The sequence below is a fragment of the Palaemon carinicauda genome, chromosome 31 (genome assembly GCF_036898095.1).
Source record: "Palaemon carinicauda isolate YSFRI2023 chromosome 31, ASM3689809v2, whole genome shotgun sequence".
In the NCBI taxonomy this organism is placed as follows: Eukaryota; Metazoa; Arthropoda; class Malacostraca; order Decapoda; family Palaemonidae; genus Palaemon; species Palaemon carinicauda.
In genome coordinates this window covers 58,477,987-58,490,486 of record NC_090755.1, presented here as the reverse complement: position 1 = coordinate 58,490,486, position 12,500 = coordinate 58,477,987, and the positions used below count along the sequence as shown (strand labels likewise).

Genomic DNA, 12,500 nt, shown 5'->3' with positions numbered 1-12,500 from the left:
ATATGAACCAGCTTCGCAGAAGTAATTAGTTCGCTAAATAGAAAGCGCAAAATATAGCATGATATATTACCACTAGCTTTGCTTAATAGAAATAATCTCTCGAGATGTGGATCATGAATGTGAATGCGTTGGAGTTAAAAATAATTACGGCAATGTGAGTAGTAATGTGAAAGTTCAGATACGACTGTCTTAAGTCTCCCTTAGGTTCTAAGTAATTCTGGTCTCTTACGTATCTCTGATAACATCCTTTTGTGCTGATCTGCTCGTCAGGAAATTAAATGTTAATAACTGTCTAAGCCTATAGTTAATTCTTTTTAGCGAGGCAGATTTACACAGACTCGCAGAGGTGCCCTTTTAGCTCGTAAAAGTTTCCTGATCGTTGATTGGTTGGACGGGATAATTCTAACCAATCAGATAGCAGGAAACTTTTCCGAGCTAAAAGGGCACCGCTGCGAGTCATTAGAAATGCGCCTCATTAAAAACAAATTGAGGAAGTGTTAATAACTCCGTATAATCAACGTATATTTACTCAAGCTAATTATCGGATAGCCTAAATATTCAAATGTATAGTGTTACTAAATTATAAGATAGAAACCAGCTGCATAATTAAGACCTGTGATTTAGGATAGGCAAGTGTGGATTAAGATGTCAATTATGTGATTATGCAATCTGAAAAGTTAAACTACAGCTTAATACCCCTTTATATGGAGGGCTGTTGTGGCCTGATTGGTAACGTCTGTCTGGTGTTTGGCAAACGGGGGTTCGAGTCCCGCTAAGACTTGTTAGTGCCATTAGTGTCTGCAACCTTACCAACTTTGTGAGCCAAGGTTTGGGGGTTTGGGAGAGCCTATAGAGCTATCTGCTGAGTAATCAGCAGCCACTACCTGGCCCTCCCTGGTCCTAGCTTGGGTGGAGAGGGGGCTTGGGCGCTGATCATATAACAAATGGTCAGATCATATGATATATGGTCAGTCTCTAGGACATTGTCCTGCTTGATAGGGCAATGGCACTGTCCCTTGCCTCTGCCATTCGTGAGCGACCTTTAAATGATGAATTTGTAACGATTGTAAATTCTAATTACTTTTTTGTATTAAACTTATATCTTTCTAAGCCACTCCAATCATTTAACCATTTGATTTTAGTATATAACTGTTACCACCTACAGTCACTATTTCCAATCAAAACTAGTCAAGTTGTAGCCATCATAAAGAATAATCAAAGTTAGAGCAAATCAGATCATTGATGTATCATCACTGAGTATCTGAACTTGAAAAAACTAAAAAAAGCTCACAGTGGTCTCATGTTAAACATGTTCGTACCTTGTACGACCAAGTCCAAAAGTGAAATTATTTTACTGTTTCATTACCCTTCCCAGTCACTATGTAATCTTCAAGAATGATTGTCTTAAACGAACACAAAAACTTTTTACATACGTATGTAACATGTACACTATTTTTGCAGCTGTCGTTTTTAAAATTCACAACTTAGAATATATTGTATGCCATGCTAGAAACATCAGTATTGGAAAGAAATTTTTTGACGTTGTTACTGTTTTTAGAATGATTTATTGTTAATTTATTCTCATCAATAATTTATTTCCTTATTTCCTTTCCTCACAAGGCTATTTTCCCCTGTTGGAGCCCTTGGGCTTATAGCATCTTGCTTTTCCAACTAGGATTGTAGCTTGGATAATAATAATAATAATAATAATAATAATAATAATAATAATAATAATAATAATAATAATATCTTCTTGCTCTGTTAAAATCAACATGGCTGTTAAAATCAACATGGCTGAGGAGCGCAAACGTCGAGTGCACAGACAACGCAAAACTAGTCTCACTTCCAAAATCTCATATATTTCCATCATATCAATTTGAATACCCTTATACTATTCATTATCTTCATTCTTTTCCATACGACTAAAGCGCCTAGGGTGAAGAATTCTAATGAAAATGGCTTAGATGAAATATAAACGATGAATATGAAGATAAAGGAAGGGTCAGTGAGAAGAGGGGGAGAAGCACATATATAAATGACATCTTGGAAGGGAAAAATCTAAAAAGTTGTAATGTGGGGTGGCAAAGAAAAAGACGAGAGAAAAGGAAATGGAGAGGAGAACACAAATAAAGCTGAGGAAAAAGAATATAGAGGGGATAACTAGATGAAGGTGAAAAATCACTTGACCAAACATTTGCACTATTGCACACTGGAGATATAAAGTATGAAAAGACTAATCAACAATTGCCCACGCCCTCAAAAAAAGTATGACGGTTGTATTTTTAATAAATAATTACGGAAAATATGTTAAACACTTAAGGAGATTAGAATATCAGACAATCGTCAATTTCTTACATTTCTCATACGTTCAGAAGCTCCAATAAAGTACCGAAAAAATAACTGATAACACTTACCAGAGAACGCACTTAATGGGTAGCGACTTTCTCAGTCCACGATTCCTTGCCCCTGTAATAAAATATCCTGTTATAAAGGGGACTACTGTATGTATATATATATATATATATATATATATATATATATATATATATATATATATATATATATATATATATATATATATATATATATATATATATATATATATATATATATATATATATATATGCAAAAGAACCACAGGGAAAATGAAAATAAGAAATATACGATTAAGTCCTGACTAGTTTCGTGAAATTTCTTCAGAGGACTGATTTATTGAGAGAGTTTTTTTTACATTTTATAGGGAACCTCTCTCAATAAATCAGTCCTCTGAAGAAGTATCACGAAACTAGTCAGGACTTAATCGTATATTTCGTATTTTCATTTTCCCTGTGGTTCTTCTGCATCTGAGCATCACGTTTTCCTGTGATTTTTACGCATATATACATACATTTGCATTAATATAATCCCATGTAGGAAAGGTGATTAAGCGTAAAATAAGAGGACTCAAAGAAAACAAATTGAATACAAGAGGGAAAAAAAAACATGTCCTTCTACATAAAAAGTTAGGAATTTGATTGATATCTTTACCTGTTGAAATTCGCTAACAATACTATAACATTTGAAGAGACAAATTTAATAACAATATTACGAATAGAAAGATAAGTATAAATTTCCTTTAAACATTGATTCCTGGATGACTTTTTTTCTTTTATTAAGTTAGATAATAATCTTCTATTATAAAAAGTAATGATATTACCCTAAAGGAATTTAACAATTGGACGAACACTGATATAATCAGTTTCTTAATTAAAAGTCTATTTATGTACCCACTGTAATAATTCCTTTTTGAGTCTTCTACAATGTTGGTTGAAAAAATAAAAATTAACATTGAGGGTATACCTGAGGGTACACACGGGCACACTATTCTTATTTCTCTTCCTCTTGTTTTGTTCAAGTTTTCATAGTTTATATAGAAAATATTCACTTTAATGTTGTGGCTGTTCTTAAGATATTTTATTTTTCCTTGTATCCTTTCCTCACTGGGCTATTTTCCCTGTTGGAGCCCCTAGGCTTACAACATCCTGCTTTTCCAAATAGGGATGTAGCTTAGCAGGTAGTAATACTACTACTACTACTACTAATAATAATAATAATAATAATTTGATGCGCAGAGAAGTCCTGTTACCGTTCATTTGACGTCATAAATAAAAATTCAATACTGTAAGTGAAAACACAAAATTGTGTAATTCATTATAATGTACAAATCGCGTAAGCTCAGCGTGGAAATCTGCATCTTACAATGAATTCATTATTACATATTAGTGTACCCGATCCGTCAAAAATTGCGTCCAAATATTTAGATAAATATGCACATACGCGAGCACAGATTCCACACTTCCCAACCGCTACCACTTTCCTAACTACAGCCCGCTTGTTCGGCAATTTGTGGGATAGTGGGGTTTCCGAGTGTACCTCTCAAGGTACCCTTTCTCACCAGAGTATGACTACTCACCTCTCCCTCCATTAGCGTGACAGGAAAGAAAGTGTATATATATATACATATATATATACTTTATATATATATATATGTGTATATATAAATATATATACACATGTATATATATACATATATATAAATATATATATGATATATATACATATAAATGTGTATAAATATATGGTATACTGTGTGTATATATATATATATATATATATATATATATATATATATATATATACACACACATATAATATATATATATATATATATATATATATATATATATATATATATATACATATATATATACTGTATATATATACTGTGTATATATATGCACACACACACACACACACACACACATATATATATATATATATATATATATATATATATATATATATATATATATATATATATATATACATAAATATATATATATATATATATATATATATATATATATATATATATATATATATATATATTTATATATACATAAATATATATATATTTAATATATATATATATATATATATATATATATATATATATATATTTATATATACATAAATATATATATATTTAATATATATATATATATATATATAATATATATATATATATATATATATATATATATACCGAAAATTGATCGATTATATAGGGGAAATTGTTTTAAAAAATCAATTGTTAATTTGATCGTCCCGTTACTTCTTAGGACAAACATTTAATGCATTTCTTATACTATGCGAATTATAAGATCTACTCAACTTCAGCCAATCGGTAAAGACGTTGTCCGTAAATCGGATTTAAAAATATTCATAAATATACATATAAATAAAAATATTTACAAATAAAAGCTCCATCGCCCCATTTTCTGTACCATCGCCCCCATTTTCTATAGAATTCAACTTCTTTATACGAAAGAAATTCGTCATGTCACCTGCGTCAGAGTATTGACTCTCTGACCTGCATAATCCAGCCACTTTTCCTCCCTGGAACACACTGACTCCGTACCCGACTGTCATTGATTGCCAAATGAGGTCCCAGAAGCTAACGAAGCGAGAGTGCGGGTATTGAATTCTTTCTTTTTGCTTCTCAATTTTTTTTCCTTTAGCGGGGTTTACACGGTCGAACGGTTGGTCGAACCAGTTGTCGAACCTGGTTGTTGAACCCGGTTGTCGAACCTGCTTTTTCAAAACGGTTCGAAAGGGTAGGAGTCGGCCACAAATGCATAAGGGTTGTGGACAATGAAGCCACGCCCACAAAAGTCAGGCGAGAACAGACTTTCTTCGAACCGTTTGACAAGCATGTTCGACAACCAAATACCCCATTCACATGTTCGAACATCACTTCAAACACTGTCTGTCGAACACGTTCGACCGTGAGAACCCGCCTTTATAACTTGAGGGAAGTAAATCGACAGACGCCAAGGATTAATGGAAACGCATTCTAGAGCTGGCAAAAACCTAAACACGGCTTTCGTCGAAAACAAAAGGACATCGTTAGTAGTCGAGATAACTTTCTTTTCAGTAAGCGTATTTTACCGAGAAAAAGGGATAATGCCGGTAAGGAAGACCTCGCTTGGGTAGTCGCCTTTTACCCTCGAAAGACCTGGGAAATCGCAGATCAATGAACGTGCTCTGGAAGGATTTCACATTTCAGTTTTGACTTTATCTAATTATTCTTACTCGTATCATTATCAGTATTATCATTATTAATATTACCGTAGGCCTAATTCTTTTATGGGAGGGAATGCAACTATATGCCTGTAAACTAATGAGAATGACAGATAATAGATGGACATTAAGAATAATACAGAATAAGTCCCTCGAGATTCCAAAATAATCAGAAGGAAGAGAAGACGATGGATTAACGAGCTTAGAAAATTTGCGGGTTTAGACTGGCTTAGAAAAACCATAAACACGCTAATGGATGGACATATTTAAAAGGTTTAAAGGTCGCTTATGAATGGCAGAGGCAAGGGACAGTGACATTTCTCTAGCAAGCAGGAAAATGCTCTAGAAACTGACCATATATACATATGATCAGCGCATAAGCCTCCACTACGCCCAAGCTAGGACCAAGGAGAGCCAGGTAATGGCTCCCCCAAACCCCCATCTTTTGCTCACAAGGATGGTGCGATTACAACGATCGAAGGAACTAACGAGTTTGAGCGGGACTCGAACCCCAATCTGGCGTTCACCAGTCAGGGACGTTACCACATCCCTTTGTCCTTCGGCTGAAGATCATGGAAAAAAATCTAGATAGTCGTATGTACCTGTTTCTAATTCCACTGAGATAAATCAATATCGGGGAGGGAGAACTCAGGTAATCCAAACTGATAAGGATGTAGCCAGGCCTCTCTATATATGCTTATATCTATCAGCTGTAGCGAACTGAAAGACGAAGAAAAAACTTCAGAAAAAAAACTTCAGTCTTATTCACATTTTATTCTTTTCGGGTTATAATCAATGCCTCAATGCTCTGTAAGATTTCACTATTAAGGACAACCCTGGTTATTCTTGTTGCGCTAGAAGATATCGAGACATTATCAGTGAGCGCAGCTGTTCTCTCTCTCTCTCTCTCTCTCTCTCTCTCTCTCTCTCTCTCTCTCTCTCTCTCTCTCTCTCTCTCTTTTCTCTCTCTCTCTTTTCTCTCTCTCTCTCTCTCTCTGATACGATGGTAAATAAAAAGAAACGTAATCGAACGAAATGGACAAAAGACTTAGTCGCTGAAACGACTAAAGCTATCTTACACTAACATTTTAAAAGGACTATTCTTTGAGAAAAGTGGCTGGTTCAATTATATCCGATTGGATCCTAAATTTGCTTTGGAATTGCTCACCTTAGTAGAAACATTAACTAAAAAACCAGATACTTGTATGAGAAATCCATACCTACCCATGAAAGATTGATAAACATGAAGTTATGAGGATTTGAAATTTACCTCAGTCATTTTTGATTAATTAAGAGAGGAAAAATGTGGACTTCACTGAAGAAACTATTTGAAAGTGATTTAGTATAAATGCCAAACATGCTTATTTCAATTTAAAATAAACACATATGTACACACATATATACACACAGACAAACATACAAAATATATATATATATATATATATATATATATATATATATATATATATATATATATATGTATATATATACATATATATATATATATATATATATATATATATATATATATATATATATATATATATATACATATATATATATATATTTATATACACACACAATAAATGTCACATTTTATGCTACTATTCACCATCTTTAAATTCTAAAACTAAGTTATGATATGCATTTGTTTTAGAAATATGTTTTATGCGAAATATTGAATTCATATTCAAATTTACATTCTCCTTTAATAAATTTGTAAAAAAAAAAAAATATTGAAATGGTTAATATATTTCAATAAACAGCAACTTTTGTCTTGTATAAGAAGTTTGCTTTCCATAATGCTCAATAAACTCTAGTCAAGGAGCCTTCTTTTCTTGTAAAGCACACATCACTCCACTTGACTTCAAATCTAGGTTAGAACTGGTGCTCCAATGCTGAAATGAAGGCTAGTTTTCCATCATTCCATCAGGTCATCATTCCACACCACGAGCTTTTTTCAATTCAAAGCAACCCCATACACGCTCAAAATGACTTCCAAGCGTCGAGTTGGACAGTTAAACAGACATTTGGTATGAAATTGTATGGTGGCATATAAAAGAAGTCGTTTTAAGCATTTGGGAGTAATGGCATGGCAATACACTCCGTAAATAGCAAGGATAGTTTATCCTTCTTTGTTGTAATAATTTACATAGTAGGGATACAGTTGTGCATGGAAAGAACCCCTGTCACCGTATCCTTCGTTAACAATAACAAAGGCGGTGGCCTACTTTAAACGTACTTGCCTCGCGATCGCCGGACTGGGGTTGGAGTAGAGCTCAAGTTCGATAATTTCTTGTAGTGCCTGTAACCTCACTATCCTTGTAAGCTATAGGTCTACCTGCTGAGTCATCAGCAGCCATTGCCTGACCCTCCCTGGTCCTACCTTGGATGATGAGGGGCTAGGGCGCTGATCATATGTATATAAGGTCAGTCTCTATGGCATTGTCACTGTCCCTTACCTCTGCCATTCATGAGGCACTTAAACTTGTAAATGTAATAGATCTTTAAGAAGTAGTTGGGGATTAAAACGCACCATGAATTAATGCATAAGGTGTCATACACTTGTATCCACCTTCCATGAGATAAATTAAAAATGACTTTATATATATACATTCAAATAAATGTTCTTCAAAGAAAAATCAGACCAGACAAAGCGGATGCGATTGTATACTAAACAAATCCCTTCCTGCGCTAGATCTTCCAGAAGAGGAAAACTCGTCCGATCTATTTTGGAAGAATGTTTTACCTTTCCTTAGCAAAGTCAATAGAAATCACTAGAAATGTCCACTATAAAGTTTCTGGATCACAGAACGCTTCCAGAGAACCTCGTAAAATTTCGGGGATATTCATTTCGTGCAAACGGTAGTATCAGTAACTGATACAAGAGGCTCCTGAGTTTCTTCACGAACATTAACGGTAATATAAAAGCTTCTCCCCTATAAAATAAAGAGAGCAAGTGTCTGGTTATATTCATAGATATATAACTGAATAAATAAAATATATATATATATACAATATATATATATGTATTCATATATATACATATATTTATACACACATGCATATATATGCTGTGTGTATATATATATATATATATATATATATATATATATATATATATATATATATATATATATATATATATATATATATATTATATATATATATATATATATATATATATATATATATATATATATATATATATATATATATGAAAGTGCAATCTCCCATAAATTGCCCAAAACTGCCGTGTGGTAGTTAGGAAAGGAGAGAGGATGGGAAGGGTTGAATCTATGTGTGTGCATATCTATCTAAATATCTAGTCACCATTTTTGACAGGATTCAAACAGTATATAAACAGAAAGAAATCTATGTAAAGAATATAAAACTGAGAAAACCAACGCTACATAATATATTCGAAAGTGGATTTTATATTCATAAGATTGGATTTGATACTGAAGCCTGGAGTTTATTTAAGTTACTTATTCATATGAGGTTGCTATTCACTCTGGGTTCACATCATATAGTAAATATAACTTATGGAATTTCGTTAAAAGTTTTTATTTCAATGGAGACTTCATTACACAAAACTTTAGCTAAGTTTTGTTCAGGTAGATAAATTTTATCATATTCCACATTGAATACTTAATCATTCATTGAAGAAAATGCATTTCATATATCTTCAAATACTCCAATTTTATTTTTACTTATGATTTTTATTGGAAAAATATGTATTAGATTCCTATTTAAGCATAATTTAGGATTGGTGTTTCTTTCATGCCTATGATGATAATTTTTTAATTCAATTTCCTAATTCATTCACAGAACCTGAGTAATTAAAAAAAAGGTAATTTTATTATTTTATTTATTTTTTTTCTGAGCAATTTAACCACAATTTTTTTTTTCCTGAACATTCCAACCATACTTCACACACATCTGGCACTTCCTATTGCCCGAACTTACACTACACATAACGCGCAAGCAATTTATTTATATATCTTCAGCCATTTTACTTTCATTGTCTTTCTCAATCCAAACTTCATTTCAATAAAGAGGAGTTAACTAAAAAATGCCATTGGTATCCACAGACAACTCAAGTTTGTTCTCACACAGCCTGCCGCATTTCTTACAGTTCTCACACAGCCTGTAGCCTTTGTTACAGTTCTCACACAGCCTGCAGCCTTTCTTACAGTTCTCACACAGACTGCAGCCTTTCTTACAGTTCTCACACAGCCTGTAGCATTTCTTACAGTTCTCACACAGCCTGTAGCCTTTGTTACAGTTCTCACACAGCCTGCAGCCTTTCTTACAGTTCTCACACAGACTGCAGCCCTTCTTACATTTCTCACACAGCCTGCAACCTTTCTTACAGTTCTCACACAGCCTGTAGCCTTTGTTACAGTTCTCACACAGCCTGCAGCCTTTGTTACAGTTCTCACACAGCCTCCAGCCTTTGTTACAGTTCTCACACAGCCTGCAGCCATTCTTACAGTTCTCAAACAGCCTGCAACCTTTGTTACAGTTCCCACACAGCCTGCAGCCTTTGTTATAGTTCCCGCACAGCCTGCAGCCTTTCTTACAATTCACACACAGCCTGCAGCCTTTCTTACAGTTCTCACACAGCCTGCAGCCTTTCTTAAAGTTCTCACACAGCCTGTAGCCTTTCTTACAGTTCTCGAACAGCCTGCAGCCTTTCTTACAGTTCTCGAACAGCCTGCAGCCTTTCTTACAGTTCTCACACAGCCTGCAGGCTTTGTTACAGTTCTCACACAGCCTGCAGCCTTTCTTACAGTTCTCACACAGCCTACAGGCTTTCTTACAATTCACACACAGCCTGCAGCTTTCTTACATCAACCATTTCGTTAATATAACTTCTGTATGTTCAAGCAATACGAATAAACTGTTTACGCACATACAGACAGACAGACACACACACACATATATATATACACATATATATATGTATATATATATATGCTCAGTTGCATTGTCAGACGTATAACTACTCGGTCTCTCCCCGTCCCTCGGGTGGGGGTGAGATGAGTAGTCAGACCCTGGCGAAAGAGAGGGGATGTGTGTGTGTGGGCATATCTAAATATATTACCGTTACTTTTGACGAGTCGCGAAAAGTGGTATTTACACACACACACGTGTATATATATATATATATATATATATATATATATATATATATATATATATATATATATATATATATATATATATATATATATATATATACATATATATATATATATATATATATATATATATATATATATATATATATATATATATATATATACACATGCACACACAGTGCCTGTATTCATAAACAAAGCCGGTAAAGGCTATCGACAAGATTTTCCAGGTATTGCTGGACCGCAACATTTCAACCATTGTTCCAAATCTTAAAAAATCTAATATTTTTGCTCCTCAGTACCTCACTTCCATGTCAAACATGGCGTACATATAGCTTTCGATGGAATGGGGTTACTGTTAAGCAGGCACAGATTTAGCCAATGAAAACGGGGCTTTATTTCTTTTTAACTTTCTGATTAGTTGAGGCATCAGCGATTAACTGGTTAAAGAAGGATTAATTTAGTGCCTCAAATTACGAAGATCAGATAAATGACATTTCCCTTCTGGTTCCTATATCTGGACATCTTTTAGCGGCATGAGTAAATATAATATTTATTAAGGATATGTACTATATACCCATACTCGTACAATCTTCATTGATAAATTGTTAAATAAAAATATTCTCTCTCTCTCTCTCTCTCTCTCTCTCTCTCTCTCTCTCTCTCTCTCTCTCTCTCTCTAAAAGAGTGTGTGTGTGTGTGTGTGGTAGCGTCATTACTTAATACTAAATCTACACACACTCTCTCTCTAAAAGAGTGTGTGTGTGTGTGTGTGTGTGTGTGGTAGCGTCATTACTTAATACTAAATCTACACACACTCCCTCTCTAAAAGAGAGAGTGTGTGTGTGTGTGTGTGTGGTAGCGTCATTACTTAATACTAAATCTACACACACTCTCTCTCTAAAAGAGAGTGTGTGTGTGGTAGCGTCATTACTTAATACTAAATCTAGCTAAGTAAGCCAACATTTTCCTCATTACAGGAGAGGAAATCTTAGTAAGCAATCAGTCTGAACCATTTCCTAAACCCTGATTCCATTCAACACTATTTCTATGACAGAGTGACAACTGAGCTTTTTAAAAATCCTACTTACATAAACCCAAACTAGGAAGCTTTAAGTCGTGGTTATATAAGAGATTACCGTTAAGGTTTATCAACGTTAGTAACACTATTAGAATGTTTAAATCACTTAGAATCCTGATGCTTTCATGTACTAGGCAATACTTATTTATTTTCTACTCAGAGAGAGAGAGAGAGAGAGAGAGAGAGAGAGAGAGAGAGAGAGAGAGAGAGAGAGAGAGAGAGAGAATGGGGGCTTTAAATTCCTTTATAACTTATCATGTCTAATAACTTTCTTGACAGAGTTCAAATAAGTTATAGGAATTTAACGAAATGCGTTATAATGATTAGCATGGAAATGCTACTCATTGGATTCTCTTAATTTGAACCTATATAATAGTCCATCGTCGTTCTAAAGTTAGTTTGCATTAGGTTAGCTAGGAATGTTGAAAATATATATAAGTGAAAAATCTTAAAAAATCAAGGTAACAAAAGTAACGTATTTAGCGTTTGGTATAATTTATGAGAAATTCATATATAAATTATTCATCAAAACCTTCAATACAAAGTGATTTACTACATTTTTTTTCCACATTTAAACTTTTCCTTGTATTTAGGGGTAAATACAAAAAAAACAATTCAATAACGCATACATTCGAAAAAATTTGGTACAT

General features: G+C 33.6%; 1 protein-coding gene across 1 annotated transcript; it reads left to right on the top strand.

Annotated features, from left to right (window-relative positions):
* The first annotated feature begins 5,193 nt into the window (after nucleotides 1–5,193).
* Nucleotides 5,194–10,494, top strand: LOC137624757 (glutamine-rich protein 2-like). Its single transcript, XM_068355709.1, has 2 exons — nucleotides 5,194–5,327; nucleotides 9,717–10,494. The coding sequence occupies exons 1-2, from the start codon at nucleotides 5,194–5,196 to the stop codon at nucleotides 10,492–10,494; spliced, it is 912 nt and encodes a 303-aa protein (XP_068211810.1).
* The last annotated feature ends 2,006 nt before the right edge of the window (nucleotides 10,495–12,500 follow it).

What these genes read in the sequence shown, in the direction of transcription:
- LOC137624757 (XM_068355709.1), top strand. Translation starts at nt 5,194, where the DNA reads ATGAAGCCACGCCCACAAAAGTCAGGCGAGAACAGACTTTCTTCGAAC. An exon ending in TCTGTCGAACACGTTCGACC is followed by an intron (nt 5,328 to 9,716) that starts GTGAGAACCCGC and finishes TGGTATCCACAG; the next exon opens with ACAACTCAAGTTTGTTCTCA.